Genomic DNA, 24514 nt, shown 5'->3' with positions numbered 1-24514 from the left:
GGCACACCATCAGGACCAGCTGACAGCTTATTGGGAAGATCACTTATACTGTCAAAAATTTCAATTATGGATATCGCAGCAGGTCTAATACATGTACTTACATTGCTACCCTCAGGGTAGCAGGGCACCCGGAGCTGACCATTATTAGGCAAGTAAACAGTTTGAAAGAACTTCTTAAATAAATTTGCTATATCTTGACCGTTAGAGATGCTGATTGGTCTAAATAAAATAAAGAGCTCGGTAAGCTATGAGTAGATCGCTTGTCATTAATGAACTTCCAAAATGATTTAGGGTTATTTTTTAAGCTAATGTCTACTCCACCCATATAGCCACTAAAGCATGTATCAGACAAACGCTTACACTCAGCCCTAAGGCGAGAAAACCTAACATATTCAGCATCAGACTGACTTCTCATGTACATAGAGTGGGCACGTTTTTTCTCCTGCGTTAAATTCCTGAGTTCGTGGGAAAACCATTTAGGGAAGGTAGATGTTCTGAATCTTTTTAATGGTACAAACAATGCTATCCCCGTCAACAGAACATCATAGAACAAACCCACAGAATTATCAACACCCTCAACCAGACAGTTCTGCCAATCTATGGATGCAAGGAAGTTATTGAGTTCAGCGTAGTTTCCATTTACAAAATCATAAAAAAATTCATCATATTTTAAATTTTTTGAATCAGTTAAATCTAAGTTTAAAAAACACTCATAACCCACATGGTGTTGGCTAGGGTCTACCAAAGGATCTTTTGCTTTCAAGACATTTAATTCCCTAACATTTGAAAAAACCAAATCTAAAAATACATTACGATTATTAGGAACATTAATGTGTTGAAAGAATTTTAAAAACCCTAACTCTTGAGCAACATCTATTGCACGATCCCCTCCAGGACACTGAACCATTAATCCATACTCGTCATTCAGCCAAGTTGCATTGGGTAGGTTGTAATCACCAAATATGTATATGTTAAGTGAAGTGTAACGTATGGTGATATCTTCTATAGATTGACAATGCAAACTGTAAGTATCTCGTGAAGATTGTGGAGGAATGTATACTCCACCCCCCACAAACCTTATTGTTTTATATTGGCATAGGATATAGATTTGCTCAACTCTGTCTTCATTAATTGAGATACGTTGAGATTGTATCTTCTTGCTCACAAAAACCAGAACACCACCACCGCTTTGTTTGGGACTCGTCCTTAAAGATCTGTCAAATCTGTAGATATTAAAGCCAACACATGTAATCTCACAATCGGTTATATTATCATTAAGGTTACTTTCAGCAAATATTATAATGTCATACGAACAACATGAAATACTCTTTATCACATCAAATAATTTGGTTCGCAGGCCACCAACTTTTGATAAAATACTGCTAATGGGGATGACTATTTGAATTGTACTCTTGATGACTATTTGAATTGTATACCACAGGAATATATCCCGTGTTTCAGTTTTCAGGCAGTGAACTTTAGTCGTTGACTTGGCTATTTCAGAAATAAACAATAGTAACAGCAAATATTCTGATGGATTTAACACAAAAATTATTAAAGCTATTAAAAATATCATTGTTCAACCTCTAACAACTTCATTAAACCAATCAATAGCTTGTAAAACTTATCCTCAAGTTTTCAAAACTGCAAAGGTAATATCTCTGTTTAAGAATAAATGCTCTATTGATGATTACAACAATTATCGACCCATATCTTAGTTGCCCATCTTATCTAAAGTTTATGAACGAATTTAAAAAAATCAAATTAATCCATAATTTGAATATAATAAACTGTTTGACATAAACCAGTACGGATTCCGAAAAAATAAAACAACAACTTTAGCTATTGATCATTTCACTAGTAATATTTTGGAAGGGTTTGAAAAATTCTTGACACTCCTGCATCGTTTTTAAATCTTACTAAGTCTTTCGATTGTGTCACACATAGTATTCTGCTTAGAAAACTTCCGTATTATAATTTTCATAGTGATGTTATTCAACTAATAGATTCATATATGTCAAATCGTGATCAACTTCAATTAGTGTGATTCTCAAAAACAATCTCTAACCTATGGTGTCCCTCAAGGCTCGGTTTTGGGTCCGATACTATTTCTTATCTATATTAATGATCTAGTGTACTCTCAAAATGAGGCAGTTATATCCCTAATAGCACAAGGACGTCCAATGGACGTCCATTGGACGTCCTTCACGTACTTTAGGGACGTCCGTTTTCGTCCGAGGAACGTCCTTTATACGTCCTATTTTGGTCCAAATGTCGCGCTACCGAACGTCCATTGGACGTCCATCTAAGGTCCGAGGGGACGTATATTGGACCTTAATCGGACGTAAATTGGACCTTAATCGGACGTCCTAGGGGACGTAAATTGGACCTTAATCGGACGTAAATTGTACCTTAACCGGACGTAAATTGGACCTTAATCGGACGTAAATTGGACCTCAATCGGACGTAAATTGGACCTTAATCGGACGTAAATTGGACCTTAATCGGACGTAAATTGGACCTTAATCGGACTTAAATTAGACCTTAATCGGACGTAAATTGGACCTTAATCGGACGTAAATTGGACCTTAATCGGACGTAACTTGGACCTTAATCGGACGTAAATTGGACCTTAATCGGACGTAAGTTGGACCTTAATCGGACGTAAATTGGACCTTAATCGGACGTAAGTTGGACCTTAATCGGACGTAAATTGGACTTTAATCGGACGTAAATTGGACCTTAATCGGACGTAAATGGGACCTTAATTGGACGTAAATTGGACCTTAATCGGACGTAAATCGGACCTTAATCGGACGTCCTAGGGGACGTGAATTGGACCTTAACAGGACGTCCAATTTTGGTCCAAATTCCACTTTGCCAAACGTCCAATGGAGGTCCACCTAACGTCCAAGGGGACGTTCGGTGGACGTCAATTAGGCCTTCATAGGGCGTCCCAGTTTGGTCCAATGTCTTGCTGCCGAACATCCATCTAACGTCCTGGGAGGACGTTCGGTGGACGTCTATAGTTGATATTTAGACCTGTGAAGAATGTATTGTGGGAAATAAAAAATATATTTTTTAAGAAACTTATATTACATCTTATATTAAATTACAATTATTGGATATTGTTTAAACTACTTTATTTAATGGGTTATAAGTCAAACAATCATAGTACTGAGTAATCTTTTATATTTTTATAAGACTTACTAAACATCTTACATACAATAAATCATACAAGTGACAACCATGTTGACTGGCTTGAAGTTAGCCATGTCATGTCTAGCACGCAGCCCCTTGCTACGCTGTTACACAGCTATATATATTAAACACCTTCCCCCTAAGATCGATATCTATAAGGGGTCTTTATATTACGACCAACTCTCGTCTTATAACTGTTAGAAGTCTCAATATTTGGGTTGACTTTATGACTCAATGTAGGTACTGATTTTACATTTGGGCTTGGGCAACTAATGGTTTTATTAACACTATCATTTACGTTAATGTGAGTGGTATCTTTATGAACACTTTGTGACTGAATATCAGGGTACAACTCGGGTTCTAAAATGAGTTCTTTTTCAAGTGTTGTGGTGTATGAATGTTTCATTTGGTGTGAATTCCGTCTAATAATTTTATTGTTATCTTCTTTTTTCACCCAATATGATCTAGGTTCATTGGCCTTTTCTAACACAATTGCTTTACGCCAATAATTATCTTTTGAACTTCTTATTACTACCCTATCTCCCTTTCTAAACTCTACTGGTTTTCTTCGTGCTGTCTTATCATAACGTACTTGTAATTTCTCTTTTTCTTTGCATAAATTCTTATATACTTGTTTCTGGATTGTAGGTTCTAATTTATTAGCTGTAGTTGGTAATTGTCCTCTCAGGATCCTGCTCTGTAAAATTTGAGCTGGAGATGCATCAAGATTTATTATGCAGGTATTATTATATTCCATCACCAAATCTCTAAAATCAACATTTTCCTCATTACTCTTTCTTAAAATTTGTTTGCTTATATTGACTGCTTTTTCTGCAAGTCCATTACTCTGGTGGTAATGTGGAGTGCATGTCATAATTGTAATGTCTTTTTCTCTATAATAATTTTTACATTTTACCGAAGTAAATGGTAGATTATCTGCAATTAAAATTTCTGGATATCCAAATCTACTAAAAGTATCTTGAAATGAGTTGGTTACTGAACTGGAGGTTTTATCTTTTAATATTGAAATGTCCAACCAATGCGAAAAATAGTCTACAATTACTAAATATGCTTTTGAACCATACTCTAAAATGTCTGTACCAACTTTATTGAATCTTAGTCTGGGAATGTCATGAGGCATCATTGGTTCTTTAAAATTATTTGGTCTGTATTTCTCACATATCCTGCATTTTTTTATATAGTTTGTCACATCATCATTAAGTCCTGGCCAATAATATATACTCCTGGCTTTGTTTATAGTTTTACTGACTCCTATATGGCCTTTGTGAAGCAATTTTATCATGTCAAGCCTAAGTTTTTTCGGAATAATTATTTTGTCATCAATAAATGCGATGCCAGCTTCAAAATACAGTGAATCTCTTATACCATAGTACTTTTTACACACTTGAGGAACATTTTTTTCTTTTGGCCACCCATTATAATAAAAATCAAAAATTACTGCTAATGCCTCATCCTGGCTAGTAGCTAGTCTTAACTCAGATTGCTTTTCCTGGCTCATAGGTAAATGTTTACTCACTGAGTGGACCATTTCAAACATTTCTGGGTCATGTGTCTCTATATTTAAACTGGACCTAGATAGCATATCAGCAAAATGTATGTCTTTCCCAGGAACAAAATATACATTTAATCTGTACTTGAGAAGTTTAAGCCTTAAACGTTGGAGTCTAACTGATCCAATTTTGGAAATTGGCTTCTTCATAATGGAGATTATAGGTTTGTGATCTGATTGAACGTCAACATCAAAATTATAAATAAAATTGTGAAATTTTTGAGTAGCATAATAAATTGCCAATAGTTCCTTCTCAGTCTGACTATAATTTATTTCACTATCATTCATATTTCGTGATGCACAAGCTACTAATTTTAAAATAGAATCATATTTCTGGAACATACAAACACCTAAACCATTTTTAGATGCATCACATTGTAAAATAATTTTTTGATTAGGATCATAAGGGACTTACGCTGGTGATTTACAAATTATGTTCTTTAAATTATCAAAACATTTTTGATGTGACGGGAGCCACACCCATTCTACATTATTTTTAAGTAATTGACAAAGAGGTTGAATATGTTCAGCCATGTTCGGAATGTACCGTCTAACGTAATTAAATGCACCCAAAATTCTTTGTAATTCTACTTTACTATTTGGTTTTTCAAGTTTACAAAGTGATTCCACTCTGTCAGGATCTATTTGCATCCCTTTATGTGAAAAAACTTGACCCATAAATCTGACCTCTTCTTGACAATATTGAAATTTGTCCCCATTAAACTTTGCTCCTACTTCTTTAGCCCTTTCTAACACTTTTTTAACAGTTGTATCATGTTCTTCTTTTGTTGTTCCCATAACAATCATATCATCATGACAAATCAATAAATTCTCTATACCTTTAAATTTATCTTCTACTACTTCTTGAAACAGATCTTGGGAATTTGATAATCCATATGGCAATACTTTATATCTGAAAATTCCATAAGAAGTTGCAAAACAGCATTTCCATGATGATGTCTCGTCAAGTTCTAAATGATGATACCCTTCAGAGAGATCAAATACAGAAAATATCTTTTTACCTATCATTTGTGCACAAACATCTTCCAATTTATGTACTACTCTTGGTTTGCGGACTATTTGTTTGTTTAGAACTAATGGGTCTAAGCATAAACGTAACTTACCATTTTGCTTTTCCACAATAACAATGCGGTTTATGCTTGCCCTGGGGTCAATTTCGTTAACTTTGACAATTGCCCCTCTTTTTGTCAACCTATCTAATTCATTTTTTAAATTATCTCTAATTGCGACAGGTACATTTACAGGTGGGTAACTTACTGGCTCAAAATTGTCTACTGTAGTGATCCTATGTTTACCACAAAATTTACCATGACCTCTAAAAACTTCAGGGTTAAGGTTTATAAATTTATCCCTTTCTGCTAATTCTAAAGTACCACAACTCTCAATATTGTTGATTCGTTTAACTAACCCCAAATCAATACATAATTTACCACTTAAAAGAACTCGAGTTGCCCCATTAATAATTGTAAAATCCTCGTAAACATACTTATTTTTATGTTTACAAAATAAATTTACGACACCCATTGTTTTAGCCTGAGTACCCTCAAACCCTTTCAGTACATAATGATTATCCCTAATTTTAAATTGTTTATCAATTTTCTTAAAAATTTTTAATGGAATTATACTTACATCTGCACCTGTGTCAAGTTTTACTTTAATTCTCTTGTTTTCAATTTCTATAATTTCATCCCAAATATTTTGACTACTTACATTTTGGTATACTTTATTGACATATCCTACAAAACTATCAGCTGATCCATCACTGCTATCTTCATCTATGACATCAATATTCTTCACTCTACACGACTTTGCAAAATGGTTTAAAAGCCCACATTTCTTACATTTCTTTCCATACGCTGGACATTCTCTGGCCCCATGAGTTGATTGACATCTTTTACACTTGAATTTTTCATTGGTATTCGCTTTACTTCTAGAGTTATTATAATTTCTATGGCCCTGGTACCTATTTTTACGAACTTCTCCTATGTCTACATATTTTCTTTCGGTATGAAATTTCAAATTTTGGTTCTTACTTTGTTCACTAGTTCTACAAAATTCGATGGCTTTTTGTAGGGTAAGTTTGTCCACTCTCAATAGAGCTTCTCTAGTAACTGGATCTCTGATGCCCATTAATATTTTGTCTCTCAGAGCTTTATCTTCGGCTGTTTGTTCTGGATCAATTTCATTATAATTACATGTTCGAATCAAATGTCTACAACTAGTAAGAAACTGCTCAAACGACTCTCCTTCTTTCTGGACCCTCATGATAAAATTGTATCTTTCAAATGATTCATTCATCCTTGGATTAACATACTTATCGATTAGTGATATCATCAAGTCATACTTGTTATTTTCGGCTTCTGGGATCTCGAATGTGGACATAATTTTGGCAGACTCAGCCCCAATTATATTTCTTAAAATTGACATTTTCATTTTATCTGCTGACTGGTCTTGTCCCGTTGCTAGTAAATAATCTTCGAAACTAGTCTTCCAGAACTTCCATTCGCTTGCAGCATTTTGATCCTGCAGGTCAAAATCTGGTGGTAATTTTACATTTATTCCCATCACTGCCATTGTAGGTTATGTATGGTACCTCGTGTACAAGTTGCTATAAATTTAGCTTTTCGACTGTAAACTGTAACCCAACTAGCTGTTTGACTGCGCCATGTTTAAACTACTTTATTTAATGGGTTATAAGTCAAACAATCATAGTACTGAGTAATCTTTTATATTTTTATAAGACTTACTAAACATCTTACATACAATAAATCATACAAGTGACAACCATGTTGACTGGCTTGAAGTTAGCCATGTCATGTCTAGCACGCAGCCCCTTGCTACGCTGTTACACAGCTATATATATTAAACAGATATTACATTATTTACATTAAATTACAATACACTTCTCCAAGAAATTAACGCACCACCTTAAATATGGGGTATTTTTGATGTCTCGTATTTCCTAAACCTGTTGTCCCATCTAAGTGATTTTTTTATAATATTATAGCCTAGGCTATAGGTTACCTCCTTAAGCTTGTCATGCACAGGGAGCTATGCTGTAATATATGTATATTATATCATATCGCTCTCTATAGTAATGAGTGAGCCTGCAGACAGGAAACAAATGGTAAATTATGGAATAAATTAATTTTCTCTAAAATGGACGACTATAGAGAAAAATCCGGAAACAGGTCGATTTTTGTGTTTAAATTACAACTTTTTGACATATATTTCATACTAGTGATGTCATCCATCTGAGCGTGATGACGTAATCAATGATTTTTTTAAATGGGAATAGGGGTTGTGTGGCACCTCAGTTGAAAGGGTTTTCAATTCTCTATTCAGTAATTTTGAATGTGTACGTTCCAATTAAACTATTACTGGAGGTACCATTAGTTAAACAGAATGTTTTTAAAACTTTTTTGCCTCTTTGTATTTTTTTCGATAAGGCACGTTTTATCGAAATCTGGCTTCTTTTTTAATATGGTTCAAAATATACCTAAAAATGTAAAGCATAAATAAGTTTGCATAATATTACCAAGTCTCCATAATGGTACTTAACCATATACAAATATGTGGTGGATTTGACAAATATTCAAAATATTTCGATAAAAATTAACTTTTCGAAAAAGCAATAACAGGCAAAAAAGTTTTTAAAACGTTGTGTTTAAATGGTACTACAATAATAATTAATAATAATAATAATAATAAAACCATATCTCCAAACCGACCATCTCCCATATTATCAATACGTCCCTGAGAGTATGCTTGAGGATGGCAACTACAAGCTATACTGGGACCCCACTGTGCTCACAGACCAAACAGTGGCGCATAATAGACCAGATCTCGTATTAGTCAATAAATTAACGAGACAAACAACCCTCATTGATGTGGCACACGGAACTAATGGTTCCATGTGTGCAGGCTCACTCATTACTATAGAGAGCGATGTGATATAATATATATTACAGTATATAGCTCCCCGTGCATGACAAGCTTAAGAGGAAACAGTAGCGAGCAACAGGTAGCGAAAACGCGTTCCAAGATTGCGGCTGTAATTTTGAATATTTTTTTGAGATATTTGGCACACGCATTCGTAATATAATAAAGAATGGCGGTACAGAGCCCAATTTGAAAAATATAATAATATGTGAAAATTACTCTGTAATTAAATACAATATTAAAAAAACGAGCCTGTACCGCCATTAAGAAGAACAAAAAAATACACTTTCTTCAAATAAACTTTTTTATCCAATGCCTAGATGTTGTGTCATTTTGGAACTACTAATGAAATAAAAAATTTTAGTAGTTCCAAAATGACACAAAATCTAGGCATCGCATAAAAAAGTTTATTTGAAGAAAGTGTATTTTTTTGTTCTTCTTAATGGCGGTACAGGCTTGTTTTTTTAATATTGTATTTAATTACAGAGTAATTTCCACATATTAATATATTTTTCAAATTGGGCTCTGTACCGCCATTCTTTATTATATTACGAATACGTGTGCCAAATATCTCGAAAAAATATTCAAAATTACAGCCGCAATCTTGGAACGCGTTTTTGCTACCTGTTGATCGCTACTGTATCACCTTAAGGAGGATATTATAAAAAAAAATCACCTAGATGGGACAACTGGTTTAGGAAATTCGAGACATCAAAAATGCTCAATTTTTAAGGTGGTGCGTAATGGGCTGTATATTATACATATATTTCAAATCGACACCTTGCTCATTTGGAGATAATGGACAATTTCTTAAAAAGAAGATATTCTATCTATGTATACTTATTATATAGTGTAATATTATATTATAATATTATAATAATCATTCAACTTTTGTCTAATTTTTTTTCATCCGCCTTCGCTTAGATATTTCAATATTATAAATAGATTATAAAATACTGAGATAAATACCTTTTGCTTACCAGGTACATACCAACCCAATCTGTTTGACAAAAGAACCGTTGGGTAGAGGTAAGTAGTAAGACGAACAAAGGGGCCACCGAGCTAGCGGAAATTTCCTTTAACAATAAATTTTAAATTCAAATCCAAGAAGTTACCTTGCAGTAAAAATTCAAGGAAGTCTGTACTTTATAGAAAATCAAAAAGATTGGCTAGAATGCAATTATGTACTTATACAGAGTGTTTGGTAAAGAATAGGCCATAGATTAACCTTAGATTTCGGAGGGTAAAATAGGTCGATTTAAGTTAACTTACATTAGTACTAAAGTTGATAATAACCGAAATACAAGGTGTCAAATTTAAACTTTTATTTTATTTGAATATTTCCTAACAAGCATGGGATAATATCACGAAATTTGGTAAGCGGGGGTTTTTTGGGACAAGAAATCTAAATTCAACACCAAAAATGATGTATTGCCCAGGAAATAATCAAGAATAAAATAAAAGTTTAAATTTGACACCCTGTATTTCGGTTATTATCATCTTTCGTACTAAAGTAAGTTAGCTTAAATCGACCTATTTTAAGCTCAGTAATCCAAGGTTAAGCTAGGGCCCATTCTTTACCAAACACCCATAAGATTGAAAAATGTATGAAAAATATACCAGAAAGCATAAGAAATATATCAAAGAGCATGAAAAAATATGTAAATGTAATAAAAAACGTAAATAATACCAATGTTTGGATACCAGTTGTCCTGGCTGGTGGTTTTGTCCACCATTCTCGGCGAGTTTGTCCTCTAGGCCATCAGGAATCGATAGGCTATGTCCAGACGGTGGTAGCAGCAGAGTCTGAATGCTTCCTCTTTGGCGTTCACTTACCAAGAAGTGACTGGCTGCAACGTGGAGCTCCAGTAGCTGTCTGGGGTTGATGGCTCCGAAAACTTCTCATCTGATCGAGGAATCAGGAACATAGACTGTTTCGGCACTTCAGAAAATCTCCAGGAGCAGGAATCCTCAGGGTGGTAGATTAAAATGTTGTGCGCCTATGTCAAAGGGGCACATAATAATCCATTGGATGGACTTATGCATTGATGCTCTAAATGGCCCGATGAGGCGGTCGGACTCTGTGTTATGTTGTGAAACAGCGTCTTCATAGTTTTACGTAATATATAGTATATGTATAAGTATATTACACTTTAATTCGTATATAATATAATTTCTTACATTATGAAAATCAGTGGTTAATGAATAAAACTCTACGCGGAGCCCTAACGACGACAACGACTGAGAGATCAACTCTCCAACTTCGAACTGATACTGATATCGGTGGGTGAATCGAAAATCTATCGCCTATCGTTATAGTTTTGTCAACAGAGGAACCAAGTAGTGGGGTTGATTTTCAGACGTCCACAAAAAGTCCGTATTTCGTCCAGTACGGACGTCCAAAGGACGTTCGTATTTATTCCACCATCGGACGTCCACCATCGGACGTCCGAAGGACGTACATATTTAGTCCACCGTATTCATATTTATTCCACCCGAAGTACGTCTAACGTCGGACGTCCAAAGGACATCCATTTATAGTCCATAGACATTAGGACTAAGACTGGACCTATTTTGAGCACGTATATTCAACTTCAAAAAGATGCTCTTAAGATTCATTTGTAGTACGGATACATTGATAAAAATTATATTTTTGCTTACTAGAATTAATTAGCAAACTTATGTGATCTTGGTAACTAGAATAATAAAACATTGTAACAAATAATTTACAAATAAGATTTTCACACTTTACAAAAAAAAAAAAACAAAAACATGTTTAAAATATTAAACTGTGCAATTTTGAATTAAATATAATTATCTTTTCGATGTAAACTATTTTATTAACATAAAATATTTTATTGAATTATTTTGCTATTTTATCCCGTAATTCGTATAATATGTCCAATATAGACGATCAGCAAACGTCCGTATTTCGTCCAGTACGGACGTCCAAAGGACGTTCATATTTATTCCACCCGAAGGACGTCCAACATCGGACGTCCGAAGGACGTACATATTTAGTCCACCGAAGGACGTCCAACGTCGGACGTCCGAAGGACGTACATATTTAGTCCACCGAAGGACGTCCAACGCCGGACATCCAAAGAACGTCCATTTATAGTCCATGGACGTTAGGACCAAAAATGGACCTATTTTGGACGTCGTGTGCTATTAGGGAAGCGTTCATAAAACGTCCGTATTTCGTCCAGTATATGGACGTCCATATTTATTCCATCCGAAGGACGTCCAACGTCGGACGTCCATTTTTATTCCGTCCGAAGGACGTCCAAAGGACGTCCATATTTATTCCTTCCGAAGGACGTCCAAAGTCGGACGTCCATTTTTATTCCGTCCGAAGGACGTCCAAAGTCGGACGTCCAAAGGACGTCCATATTTATTCCTTCCGAAGGACGTCCAACGTGGGACGTCCAAAGGACGTCCATTTATAGTCCATGGACGTTAGGACCAAAAATGGACCTATTTTGGACGTCCATTGGACGTCGTGTGCTATTAGGGATAACACTGTTTTATTTGATGATGACACTACTTTCTATATAAGCTATCACCCTTCTGAATTTAAGACCCTTAATTACCAAACATCTGAAAAAAAACTTATTTGATTGGTTTTTAACTAACTGTCTCTCCTTGAACAACTCGACATCACAAAGTGTTAATTTTACTTTAAGAAATAACACTTATTGGAAACATTGCTCTACCACAATGTGCAACCGAGGCGAAGTTTCTGGGGGTACATTTGGATGCAGGATTAACCTGGGAGCAACATATAGTTAATCTATAGCTTTCCCGACAAATTTTCCTTTTCAGGAACCTTGCGAAAGTGACTTCCAGGAAAATCATAGCAATTTCCATTCTCATCTTACATAATATGTTATTCTCAGCTGGGGCCACTCTTGTCATATTGATAAAGTGTTTGGGCAACAAAGAAAGTGTGTTCGTATTATCTCTGGGCTCGTTATATAGCAGATTGTAGAAACTCCTTTAGAGCTTTTAAAATTTTAACTTTACCTTCCGTATATATTATGCAGTGTTTGTTGCACATTAAACAAAATCTTAGCCAATACAATGCGCATGAAAATTTTCACAATTATCCTGGGTCAATCCAAGCCAAGTGGTCCAAAGGTGGTTGCTTGACTATTTTCAATATTTTTTATTTTTCTACCTTTTAAACTTCAGTCTATAGAGAGTACAAAATTGCATTCAATTTATTTTTAAAAAAATTAGTTTGCCGATGACGGTCATTTTTGTTAAAGCGTGACGTTCATTTTCCACTTTAGCCAATATTTTTACTGAGGTTTGTCCTAGAACAATAAATCAAAAACCAAACTTTTTAGAAAAGTGTGCTCTAAAAAAATTGCCTGTAGCATTATTTAATTTTAACCTCAAAGTTGGAAAAGGTTAACTGATAAAATTCCATTTTCAGCATTTTTTTAACAGCATAAGGCAAGCCGATAATAATTTGTAATTTTTTTCTGGAAAAGACATACGTACATACTTTAAATGAAAAAGTTTGAGATTTGAGACTTGAGTAAATTTTTTCAAAAAAAATCTCAAAAATGTAATTTTTTGAAAAATCTCAAAGTTTGACCCCTTATATCCCTGATGGACATGGATGAAAAAATTTGAAACTTGGCTGAATGTTAGCTCCTAGCAAGTAGAATAGGAAGTAAAAAATTTGGAGTTTCAGACTTACGTCATATAGGAGTAACAGGCCTGAAAAAATGGTCAAAAATCAAAATGGTCAAAATTGGAGCGTTTGCGGGCAGGGTAATTAAAATTCAAATAAACTGTCTAATGAAATAAAAATTAATGTATTTTCACCAGATTTTCCAATGAATACAAATTTATACCGGGTGGGCCAAAGAAAACAGTCCAACTCGATATTTGGCAATAGTTACCTATTAGATTTTAAGGAAATGCCGAAATAGGTCCATTTTTATTTTTATTATATTGCAACTGTTTGGGATACATTTCATACTAAGTGACGTCATCCATCATAGCGTGATAACGTAATCGATGATTTTTTTAAATGGGAATAGGGGTCTAGTCTTGTGACAACTAAAAATATATTGTACTGCTGTCAGAAATAGAAAAAATGTTTATTTCACAAATAAACATTTCTTTTCGCTTAAATTAAATCACAAACAGCCTCCCACCTACCTCTTGACAGTTTGAACATTTAATTTAAGCGAAAAGAAATGTTTATTTGCCAAATAATAATTTTTTTTCTCTTTTATGACAGTAATAAAATGTATTTTGAGTTAAATAAATTACATAGATTCTTTATTTGTGTCAATTAATTTAATCAAAAAATTTTTTGGCCACCCTGTATAAATAATTATATTATTTAATAAATGATGGTTTTGCTTGTTTTCGATTCAGAGGGTTGCACACCCGCTAGACAGGCTGTTTCTACCATTTCAGGCGTCATCAGTAGCTTTTGTTAGCGTGCACACCTCTGAATCGAAAAATAGCTCCACCATCATTTTAAAGGGAATCTGAAAAATAATTCAAATTTCCCATTAGACGCGATACAGCGACATCTCATAACAAATTGAAGAGTCTCAAATGCAGAATCCACCAATTTAATAAAAATTAAAATGGTAAATGGTAATTTAAACCTGAGACTTTTCGCGTTGAAAGTTCTTACTGGTACATCCTTAATCTGCGACTTTTTCAATTAATAAGACAGCAGACGACGAATATAGAAAACGAAAGGGAAACGATCACATTCCGCCTTCATTCGTCTCGGAAAAAGACAGCAGAGGAACTTTCAGTACTTAAACCGAGTAAAGAAATAAAATAATAAATATCGCGTCTAATGGGAAATTTGAATTATTTTTCAGATTCCCTTTAAAATGATGGTGGAGCTATTTTCGATTCAGAGGTGTGCACGCTAACAAAAGCTACTGATGACGCCTGAAATGGTAGAAACAGCCTGTCTAGCGGGTGTGCAACCCTGTGAATCGAAAACAAGCAAAACCATTATTTAATATTTTATTCCCTTTACTCGGTTTGAGTACTGAAAGCTCCTCTGCTGTCTTTTTCCGAGACGAATGAAGGCGGAATGTGATCGTTTCCCTTTCGTTTTCTATATTCGTCGTCTGCTGTCTTATTAATTGAAAAAGTCGCAGATTAAGGATGTACCAGTAAGAACTTTCAACGCGAAAAGTCTCAGGTTTAAATTACTATTTACCATTTTAATTTTTATTAAATTGGTGGATTCTGCATCTGAGACTCTTCAATTTGTTATGAGATGTCGCTGTATCGCGTCTAATGGGAAATTTGAATTATTTTTCAGATTCCCTTTAAAATGATGGTGGAGCTATTTTTCGATTCAGAGGTGTGCACGCTAACAAAAGCTACTGATGACGCCTGAAATGGTAGAAACAGCCTGTCTAGCGGGTGTGCAACCCTGTGAATCGAAAACAAGCAAAACCATTATTTAATATTTTATTCCCTTTACTCGGTTTGAGTACTGAAAGTTCCTCTGCTGTCTTTTTCCGAGACGAATGAAGGCGGAATGTGATCGTTTCCCTTTCGTTTTCTATATTCGTCGTCTGTTGTCTTATTAATTGAAAAAGTCGCAGATTAAGGATGTACCAGTAAGAACTTTTAACGGGAAAAAGTCTCAGGTTTAAATTACTATTTACCATTTTAATTTTTATTAAATTAGTGGATTCTGCATCTGAGACTCTTCAATTAATTATATTATTGTTTATACTACTGAACAGAGAATTCAACACTCTTTCAAAAGAGATAACATACGGCCCCTATTCCCATTAAAAAAATCATCGATTATGTCATCACGCGCAGACGGATGACGTCACTGACGATGACACGCCATGGAGACGTATGAAATATATATAAGAAAAAATTGTAATTTAAAAATAAAAATCGACCTGTTTCGGCATTCCCTTAAAATCTAATAACTGCCAAATATCAAGCTGAACTCTTATCTTTGGCCCATCCTGTATAAATTTGTATTCATTGTGAAATCTGGTGAAAATAGATTAATTTTTATTTCATTAGACAGTTTATTTGAATTTTAATTACCCTACCCGCAAACGCTCAAATTTTCACCATTTTGATTTTTGACCATTTTTTCAGGCCTGTTACTCCTATATGAAGTAAGTCTGCAACTCCAAATTTTTACACCTTATTCTACTTGCTAGGGGCTAACATTCAGCCAATTTTCAAATTTTTTCATCCGTGCCCATCAGAGATATAAGGGGTCAAACTTTGAGATTTTTCAAAAAATTACATTTTTGAGTTTTTTTTTGAAAAAATGTACTTAAGTCTCAAAGCTCAAACTTTTTTTATTTAAAGTATGTACGTATGTCTTTTGCAGAAAAAAATTACAAACCATTATCGGCTTGCCTTATGCTGTTAAAAAAATGCTGAAAATGGAATTTTATCAGTTTACCTTTTAAAATTTTGAGGTTCATTAAGGCCTTAAGGGTAGTTTGAAATTAAATAATGCTAGAATCCGTTTTTTAGAGCATACTTTTCTAAAAAGTTTGGTTTTTGATTTATTGTTCTAGGACAAACCTCAGTGAAAATATTGGCTAAAGAGCGAAGCCATGTTTCCGTGAAAATGATCGATACGTTTTAACAAAAATGGCAGTCATCGGCAAACTAAATTTTTAAAAAATAAAATAAATGGAATTATGTAGTCTCTATAGACTGAAGTTTAAAGGGTAGAAAAATAAAAAATATTAAAAATAGTCAAGCAACCAACTTAATTTATATTGGACCACTTGGCATGGATTGACCCTCCTACCAGATACAATAATAATCTTATACCAGAAATTGGCCGACTTGAGAGATCCAAAAATGGTTCAAGGTATTTAGCCATAAAATTTTACAATATACTGCCAGCTGGAATAAAAGATCTTAATTTTCATCAATTTAAAGCAAAAATGAAGAGTTACCTTATAGTGAACGCCTTTTTTCCTTTGAGGAGTATTTTACTTCCAGTTTTAATATGCTGTGATTGTTAACTGTATTTTATATTTGTGTGTGTATATTTTGACTATATCGACATTTGTATTTATTTATTTGACTTGTAAAAGATACTTTTGTATCATTATTACCAATAAACTATCTATGTATCAGTTAGCAGTAAAACTAATCCAGAAGAATTCGCCGTAAAACGAAATCAAGAGACTATAGCGAGCGACAAGAGACTATAGTATTGTACTATAGTATGTACGTGTCTTAATAAGCTGGTTTAACTGCAACAAAAACTCACTCTAAACAATTTTTCTCAATCACCCCTAAAGAAGTATAACTTCAAAAAAACCTACCTTAAAATCACTCCTCATGTTATCTGTGAGTCCGGTAAGATGCGTAATTTCGGGAATGAGGCAAACCACTCTTTCAACTTTCTGTTCGGATCCCTGTACCGGCACCTCTTTTTTGTTAATTAACAGGGGTTGATCGTAGTCCTGTATAGTAATATTATATTGCTGCTTATAATATTCGATATAAGATATATGGTTTCCGTCTCTTGTAGGAAAGGTATTTTGTGGAGATTGATCCCAAATAATATCGTCTACAATGTAGTTCTTATTGTTGTATTTGGTAAAAACACAGCATCCTATTACATATTCAGTGGCCACTTTTTGGTAGGTTTGAATATCTCGATGTTGGGACCTGAAAGTATATCCCAGTTATATAAATTTTTTTATAATCCAATAATCCACAGTACATCTTCCTTTTTGGAAGATGATTACAAAAGTCTTAAAAATGGTCTTAACTGCTTCTTTGAGCGAGTCTACCACTTTCTGAAAATTTTCAGAGTGCAGGTTGGACGCGTTTCCGCCTCATTAACATATTTACGTTGTCGGACTAACCAAACGCGGCTGTAAATTTGTCGGATAAGAGATGACAATCTTTATTAATTAAATATAAGTACTTTAACTTGAAAATTAAGAGTGTCGTAATAACAAAATCGTAGAGTCCGACACCCGCAACATGCCACTCTAGCGCGGTAGTTTTGTTATTACAAAACTCTTAATTTACAATTTTCAGTACTTATATTTAATTAATAAAGATTGTCGATTTCTTGTTCGACAAATTGACAGCCGCGTTTCATTAGTCCGACAACGTAAATTTGTTAATGATGCGGGACGCGGAAACGCATCCAACCGCACTCTAAAATGTTTCAGAAAACGGTAGACTCGCTTAAACGAAGGAGTTAAGACAATTTTTAATACTTTTGTAATCATCTTCCCAAAAGGTCCATGTACTGTGGACTACATTTTTATCAGATTACATTTTTATTACCTTGGAAGCCTAGTTACAGTCCTTTAAATATTATCATCTTTCTCAATAAAAGTTCAGAATTATATTCCTGCATATTTTTAAAACGTATATTTAAAAATGGTTTAATATACAGGGTGTTTCATTAAAAAAAAAACAACTTTGGTTCATCCCGTTGTTCCAACTGACCTTGTAGTGTAGGAAACAGAGGTTGAACCTTGCAAAACGGACACAAGTCCGGTTTTATTTTTTTCTGGTATATCAAGGGGTGCTTATTATGAGACTAACTTTTTCTTAAAAAATTTCGCCCCGGAACCCCCCTTTTCACCCCTTTAAAGGGGGTAATTTGTGGTTTTTGCGAAACGTGACCCTTCCTGTACCTTTTGCAAAAAAATTCTTTTATAGAAATATGAAGAGGACTATATTTTCTACGATTTATTTCCCAACAGAATATGTCTATCACCCACCGTTTAGTGGGGGTGGGGTCCCAAAGTTGACAAGTTTTTAAAAAACATGTTAAAAAAAATATTTATCCCTAACTGTAATAGAAATTAAGAAGAAATCCTGCGGCAATTATTTACAAATAAGTCACTGATTTTTTGGTATAGGTTTCACTTAAGGGTAATAGCCCTTTTTTTAATTACAGGGTGTTATATTTTAAAAAACTCCTTTTTATACCATCTGAACCGTTTATGCTAGAGTAAAAAGACTTTCAGCGATTACCCATGTACTGGTGCTATTTACAAATTTGTATAATGCACCCCCATTTTTTCCTCGGAACCACCCAAAAAAAAAGAAGAATTAATAAAGAAAGTGATTTTCTTGGAATACTTCACACACAATGCCCTTTATTAATATACTTCATATATAATTTTGTGCTGCAGAAACTACCCCTATCCCTTGGCGAGGAGCATGTTTTATACATATTCTGTTGGAAAATAAATCGTAGAAAATATAGTCCTCTTCATATTTCTATAAAAGAAATTTTTTGCAAAAGGTACAGGAAGGGCTACGTTCCGCAAAAACCACAAATGACCCCCTTTAAAGGGGCGAAAAGGGGGTTCCGGGGCGAAATTTTTTAAGAAAAAGTTAGTCTCATAATAAGCACCCCTTGATATACCAGAAAAAAAAAATAAAACCGGACTTGTGTCCATTTTGCACGGTTCAACCTCTGTTTCCTACACTATTGTATAATCATAGACGTTTTTGATATATATGTCTTGGGCCCACACTAAAAAATGATTACCCCCTCATGAGACTTTGTTTATTCAGTTATTCATGACGAGTTGGACAACTTTTCTAATATGGAAAATTTTCGGGAGGGGGGCGTTTCGTAAATATAGAGGTTTCTAAACTTGGTGCGTCCGACAACTAGAGTGCCCTTAAAAATTTGGACAATATTACCAGTAAATTGTAAATATTTTTATCAAACAATCCTGCAAAAATCAGCTGTGACTCTTTATGAGCCGTGCCCCCCCACCGTCCCATTTGGAGTCATAAATTATGATTTTTTTTTGCAGGATTGTTTGATAAAAATACTTACAATTTACTGGTAATATTGTCCAAATTTTTAAGTGTAGTCTAGTTGTCGGACACACCAAAGTTTAGAAACCTTTATATTTATGAAATGCTCCTCTCAAAAAAAATTTCTGTATTAGAAAAGTCTCCTGAGGAAGGTAATGATTCTTTTTAAGCGTGGGCCCAAGGTCTAATACATCGATTTTGTTATAAACATTTTTTTATAAAAATTATTTATGAGTAATATATACCAAGATAGAAAATACATTAAGTTGTGAAATAGTATGAGATAAAGCTAGTTATTATACGTGGCTAGCTGACTTCAGTCATAATTATTATAACTATGACATTTTATTTTAATTTCCCATGTCATCTTGACAAGAGTGGGTATATGCGACGTCTCAAATCATAGTAGAAATTATTCTTGATCAATTGTTTATTTGTGGATTAAAAAAATACTAATTGTTTTTATTTACATTTGCTTTATTGTTTCCAATCGGTTTTTACTTTATGCGAAATTAAAAAACGTAAATGTTTGACCTCATACGTATAATTAAGATTCAAGTGAACTCTTGAGCTAACTTAGATCGATGAGTTAACGTTAGATCTTAAGGGGGGGTATGGTTTGAAATCAACATATCAAGCACATTTTTGTGAATTTTTTTCGAAGCTATGGTAGAATTATTTTATTTTCAAATTAAACAAACATATTAAGTACAATTCAAAGAATATTTAAGAAAAAATGCAATCCAAAATATTGAAAAATAAGCCATTGGTGACAAATTTTGGCAGGCAGCTCAAAAAAATGGATTTTGCGGTAGACAACAGAAATCATCACTGAATCATACGAAACAAAAAATTCAAAAAGATTTAATTAGCATATGAGTTTCACGAGGTAACAACGTATAATTTTTTTGATTTTTAATGATTTTTGAATTTTTGGTATCACTCAAAAATCAAAAATACGAAATTTTTGATAAAAATTTTGTGAAAACCAACAGATTTAATATGGTTGAACAAAAAATAAGCACAAAACGAAAAATATCTCGACGTTGTTACCTCACGAAATGTCTAAAGAAAATCTATGCAAAATTTCAGGTAGATCGGTCAAGTAGTTTTTCAGTTACAATGTCCACCGCATTTGAAAAAGCAGTTTTGAGAAAAATGCGTTTAAAGTTTTGACAACTGCATCTTCATCTTCTTATTTGTCTGCCAAATCGTAAAGTGATGAACATTGGAATATGTTTTTTGAATTGCGGAGTAATTTACAAAAGAGAAGGCGAACAGTTGTTTAACGTTTCTCACTACGCTCAAGCGTGCTGGCGCGAAGCCGCGGCAACGCGGGTGGAAGGTAGGGATATTCAACACTCTGTATCTCGGGTAATTTTACTCCGATCAATCTGAAATTTTCAGAGAGTATTCTTGAAAGTGTGCATTTTTATTTGAAATAATAAAAAAAATTAAATATTTCAAACCATACCCCCCCTTAAGCTAACGTCTTAAGGTGTGTAAACTATCTAGTGATAATATAAATTTAGAGGTTTCTATCGAAAATTTCCCATCTTTACTAGTTTCATCCCTTTTTATTTCACAACGTATTCTGCTTTCCATCTTTTGCTTTATTTTACCGGTTCTTAGCGCACTCATCACTGTATACTCCAAAGCTTTGCTATAGCAAAAGAAAGCCGGAGGTTTGGCGCACCCTGTATATAAAATGTTTTTAGAAACTTGTATAATAGTCTGGGCTGATTATTGGAGAATAGGCCATTTTTGGGAAAAGTTATTTACCAGCAATTTTATTGCTGGAATCGAATCTTATGATTGTATATATTAATAATATAGGTATGCAAAGTCCGCAGATAGTGTGCTACTTTTTTTATAAACAAAATGGCGCCCGAAAATCGTGTTTTTTTCAATTTTTGCTCTATAACTTCAAATATTTTAAGTTAACACCAAAAATATCCAAATAAAAATTCACCGCAATTACATTCTGCATAGAGACGTGTTTTCCCCGATTCACTTCGACGAAAACTTTCCCCGGAAAAAGCGGGTTTTTCCAACAAAATCTTTAATTTTCAACTAAAATTTTAGATAAGTAATTGTTAATCGATAATTAAATAACTTGGTAATGTAAAAGCCCTTTTCGTATGGATTATAATTCCAGAAGCCAATGGAAATTGAATGAACAGTTTAGCAACAATTGAATTGTTAATTAAAAATTTACGGTCGCTATAATAACGACAATAATTATGATGCATAAGAATAACTATGATTTTTTCATAAAAAGACACTATACCTATCTAATGTACCTTACAGAATTGAAATTGGACTATTTAAGCGACCTCAGGAATATTTTAAAATTATAAAGAATTTTTTGGCTTATAAGCAAATAGAATATCTCGGGAAACATTAAATTAAATTAAATTGTAAAAACAATATTCGAAAAACAGCGGCAGGACGCTTCTTTCAAAAGAAAAAACGTTTAATTGTGATGAGTTCTTCCTGAGATACAACCCGTCAAAGTTGACCGGAATTTACGGCAAAGATATAAACAATAGGATCATAATTTTCAAACCATCACCTTTTTATTTTTGTCCTCTTTCTCCACACTAATTTTTATATCTTTAAAATACTCATAACATATATTATTATAACAAAAACTATCGATAATACGTGTGAAAATTGCCAAAAATAGCAAAATTCCAATCAAAAATTAGGTTGGAGAAAATGTAACCCTCAAAGTTCAAAATCGGTATACGTTAAAAAAATGCATTTTCTCGGCTTCCCATGGAGCAATTTCCTTCATTCTTTTTTTGTTCCCTAATAACTCGAGTAGAGCGATCGAACTAACGCATTATTAAATGTCAAACTTGCTTTTGTTTTGTTATATTAGATTAATTTATTTATAAGAACAGAAAACTACATATTTTTTCCAGTTGTAGGCTTTTTTTTTAGATAAACTTACTACAAGTGTACCTTTTAAAGTTAAAAACATAAATATTCTCATTTGAAAGCTGTATAATTATTTAAACAATTTATATTTAAACAAATTAAAATTTTGTGTTATAATAAATAAATAAAATTATTATAACAAAACAAAAGCAAGTTTGACATTTAATAATGCGTTAGTTCGATGGCTCTACTCGAGTTATTAGGGAACAAAAAAAGAATGAAGGAAATTGCTCCATGGGAAGCCGATAAAATGCATTTTTTTAACGTATACCGATTTTGAACTTTGAGGGTTACATTTTCTCCAACCTAAATTTTGATTGGAATTTTGTTATTTTTGGCAATTTTCACACGTATTATCGATAGTTTTTATTATAATAATATATGTTATGAGTATTTTAAAGATATGAAAATTGGTGTGGAGAAAGAGGACAAAAATAAAAAGGTGATGGTTTGAAAATTATGATCCTATTGTTTATATCTTTGCCGTAAATTCCGGTCAACTTTGACCGGTTGTATCTCAGGAACCACTCGTCATAATTAAACGTTTTTTCTTTTAAAAGAAGCGTCCTGCCGCTGTTTTTCGAATACCGTTTTCACAATTTAATTTAGTTTAATATTTCTCGAGATATTCTATTTGTTTATAAGCAAAAAAATTGTTTATAATTTTAAAACATTCCTGAGGCCGCTTAAATAGTCAAATTTCAATTGTGTAAAGTACATTAGATAGGTATAGTGTCTTTTTATGAAAAAATCGTAGTTATTCTTATGCATCATAATTATTATCGTTATTATAGCGACCGTAAGTTTTTAATTAGCAATTCAATTGTTGCTAAACTGTTCATTCAATTTCCATCGGCTTCTGGAATTATAATCCATACCAAAAGGGCTTTTACATTACCAAGTTATTTAGTTATTGATTAACAATTACTTATCTGATTAGTTGAAAATTAAAGATTTTGTTGGAAAACCCACTTTTTCCGGGGAAAGTTTTCGTCGAAGTGAATCGGGGAAAACACGTCTCTATTTAATTGCGGGCATTTAATTGCGGAGAATTTTTATTTGGGTGTTTTTGGTGTAAAGTTAAAATCTTTGGAGTTATAGAGCAAAAATTGAAAAAAACACGATTTTCGCGCGCCATTTTGTTTATAAAAAAAGTAGCACACTATCTGCGGACTTTGCATACCTATATTATTAATACATACAATAATAAGATTCGATTCCAGCAATAAAATTGCTGGTAAATAACTTTTCCTTGTATTTTGCTAATTAGCCCAGAGTATAATTGAATGCTATGCTGGAACAACGTTGTAACCGCTGATAGTTTCATATGAGGGTTTTCCATGGAACATTTTCTATATGAGCAAAATAATGTACTGCCGACTGTGGGGAATATTACGAGACTTTGCTTTATGCATCCTATAGTCTATCATACTAAGCTCATAAAGATTTTTTTTTCAAAATGATCAATTATAACGTGTTTTATTAAATTTGTCGACAATATCTGATTAGGCGTTTACAACGTTGTCCAGCATTGCGTACAATTTTTGAAATTTTATGTAAATTAAACAATGATTAAGAGGCAACAGTAGCGATCAACAGGTAGCAACAAACGCGGTCTAAGATTGCGGCTGTAATTTTGAATATTTTGTCGAGATATTTGGCACACATATTCGTAATATAATAAAGAATGGCGGTACAGAGCCCAATTTGAGAAATATAGTATGTGAAAATTGCTCTATAACTAAATAAAATATTGCAAAAAGGAGCCTGTATCGCCATTAAGAAGAACAAAAAATACACTTTCTTCAAATAAACTTTTTTATCCCATACCTATATTTTGTGCCACATTGGATCTACTAAAAATCGATTTTCTATAACAAGAAATCGAACGTGTCTGACTCGGCAACATTTAGCACGCCGATGAGTATAAAAATTATTATTTTTGATAGTATAATGTCACTGTCAGTTTCGAATTACCGACCCACTGTTGTCTCACTGTTGAAAGTTCGCAGAACTTTCGAAAAA

General features: G+C 33.5%; 1 protein-coding gene across 1 annotated transcript in view; it reads right to left on the bottom strand.

The window, feature by feature from the left end:
* Positions 1–24514, bottom strand: part of LOC114328871 (piwi-like protein Ago3) — an 89347-nt gene that overhangs the window by 51570 nt on the left and 13263 nt on the right. Inside the window, exon 4 of the mRNA XM_028277840.2 lies at positions 17062–17410. Coding sequence (XP_028133641.1) covers positions 17062–17410 — 349 coding nt within the window. The remainder of the gene's footprint in view (positions 1–17061; positions 17411–24514) is intronic.

This window comes from Diabrotica virgifera, chromosome 1 (genome assembly GCF_917563875.1).
Source record: "Diabrotica virgifera virgifera chromosome 1, PGI_DIABVI_V3a".
NCBI classification, from domain to species: domain Eukaryota; kingdom Metazoa; phylum Arthropoda; class Insecta; order Coleoptera; family Chrysomelidae; genus Diabrotica; species Diabrotica virgifera.
This window is presented reverse-complemented; position numbering and strand designations above follow the sequence as displayed.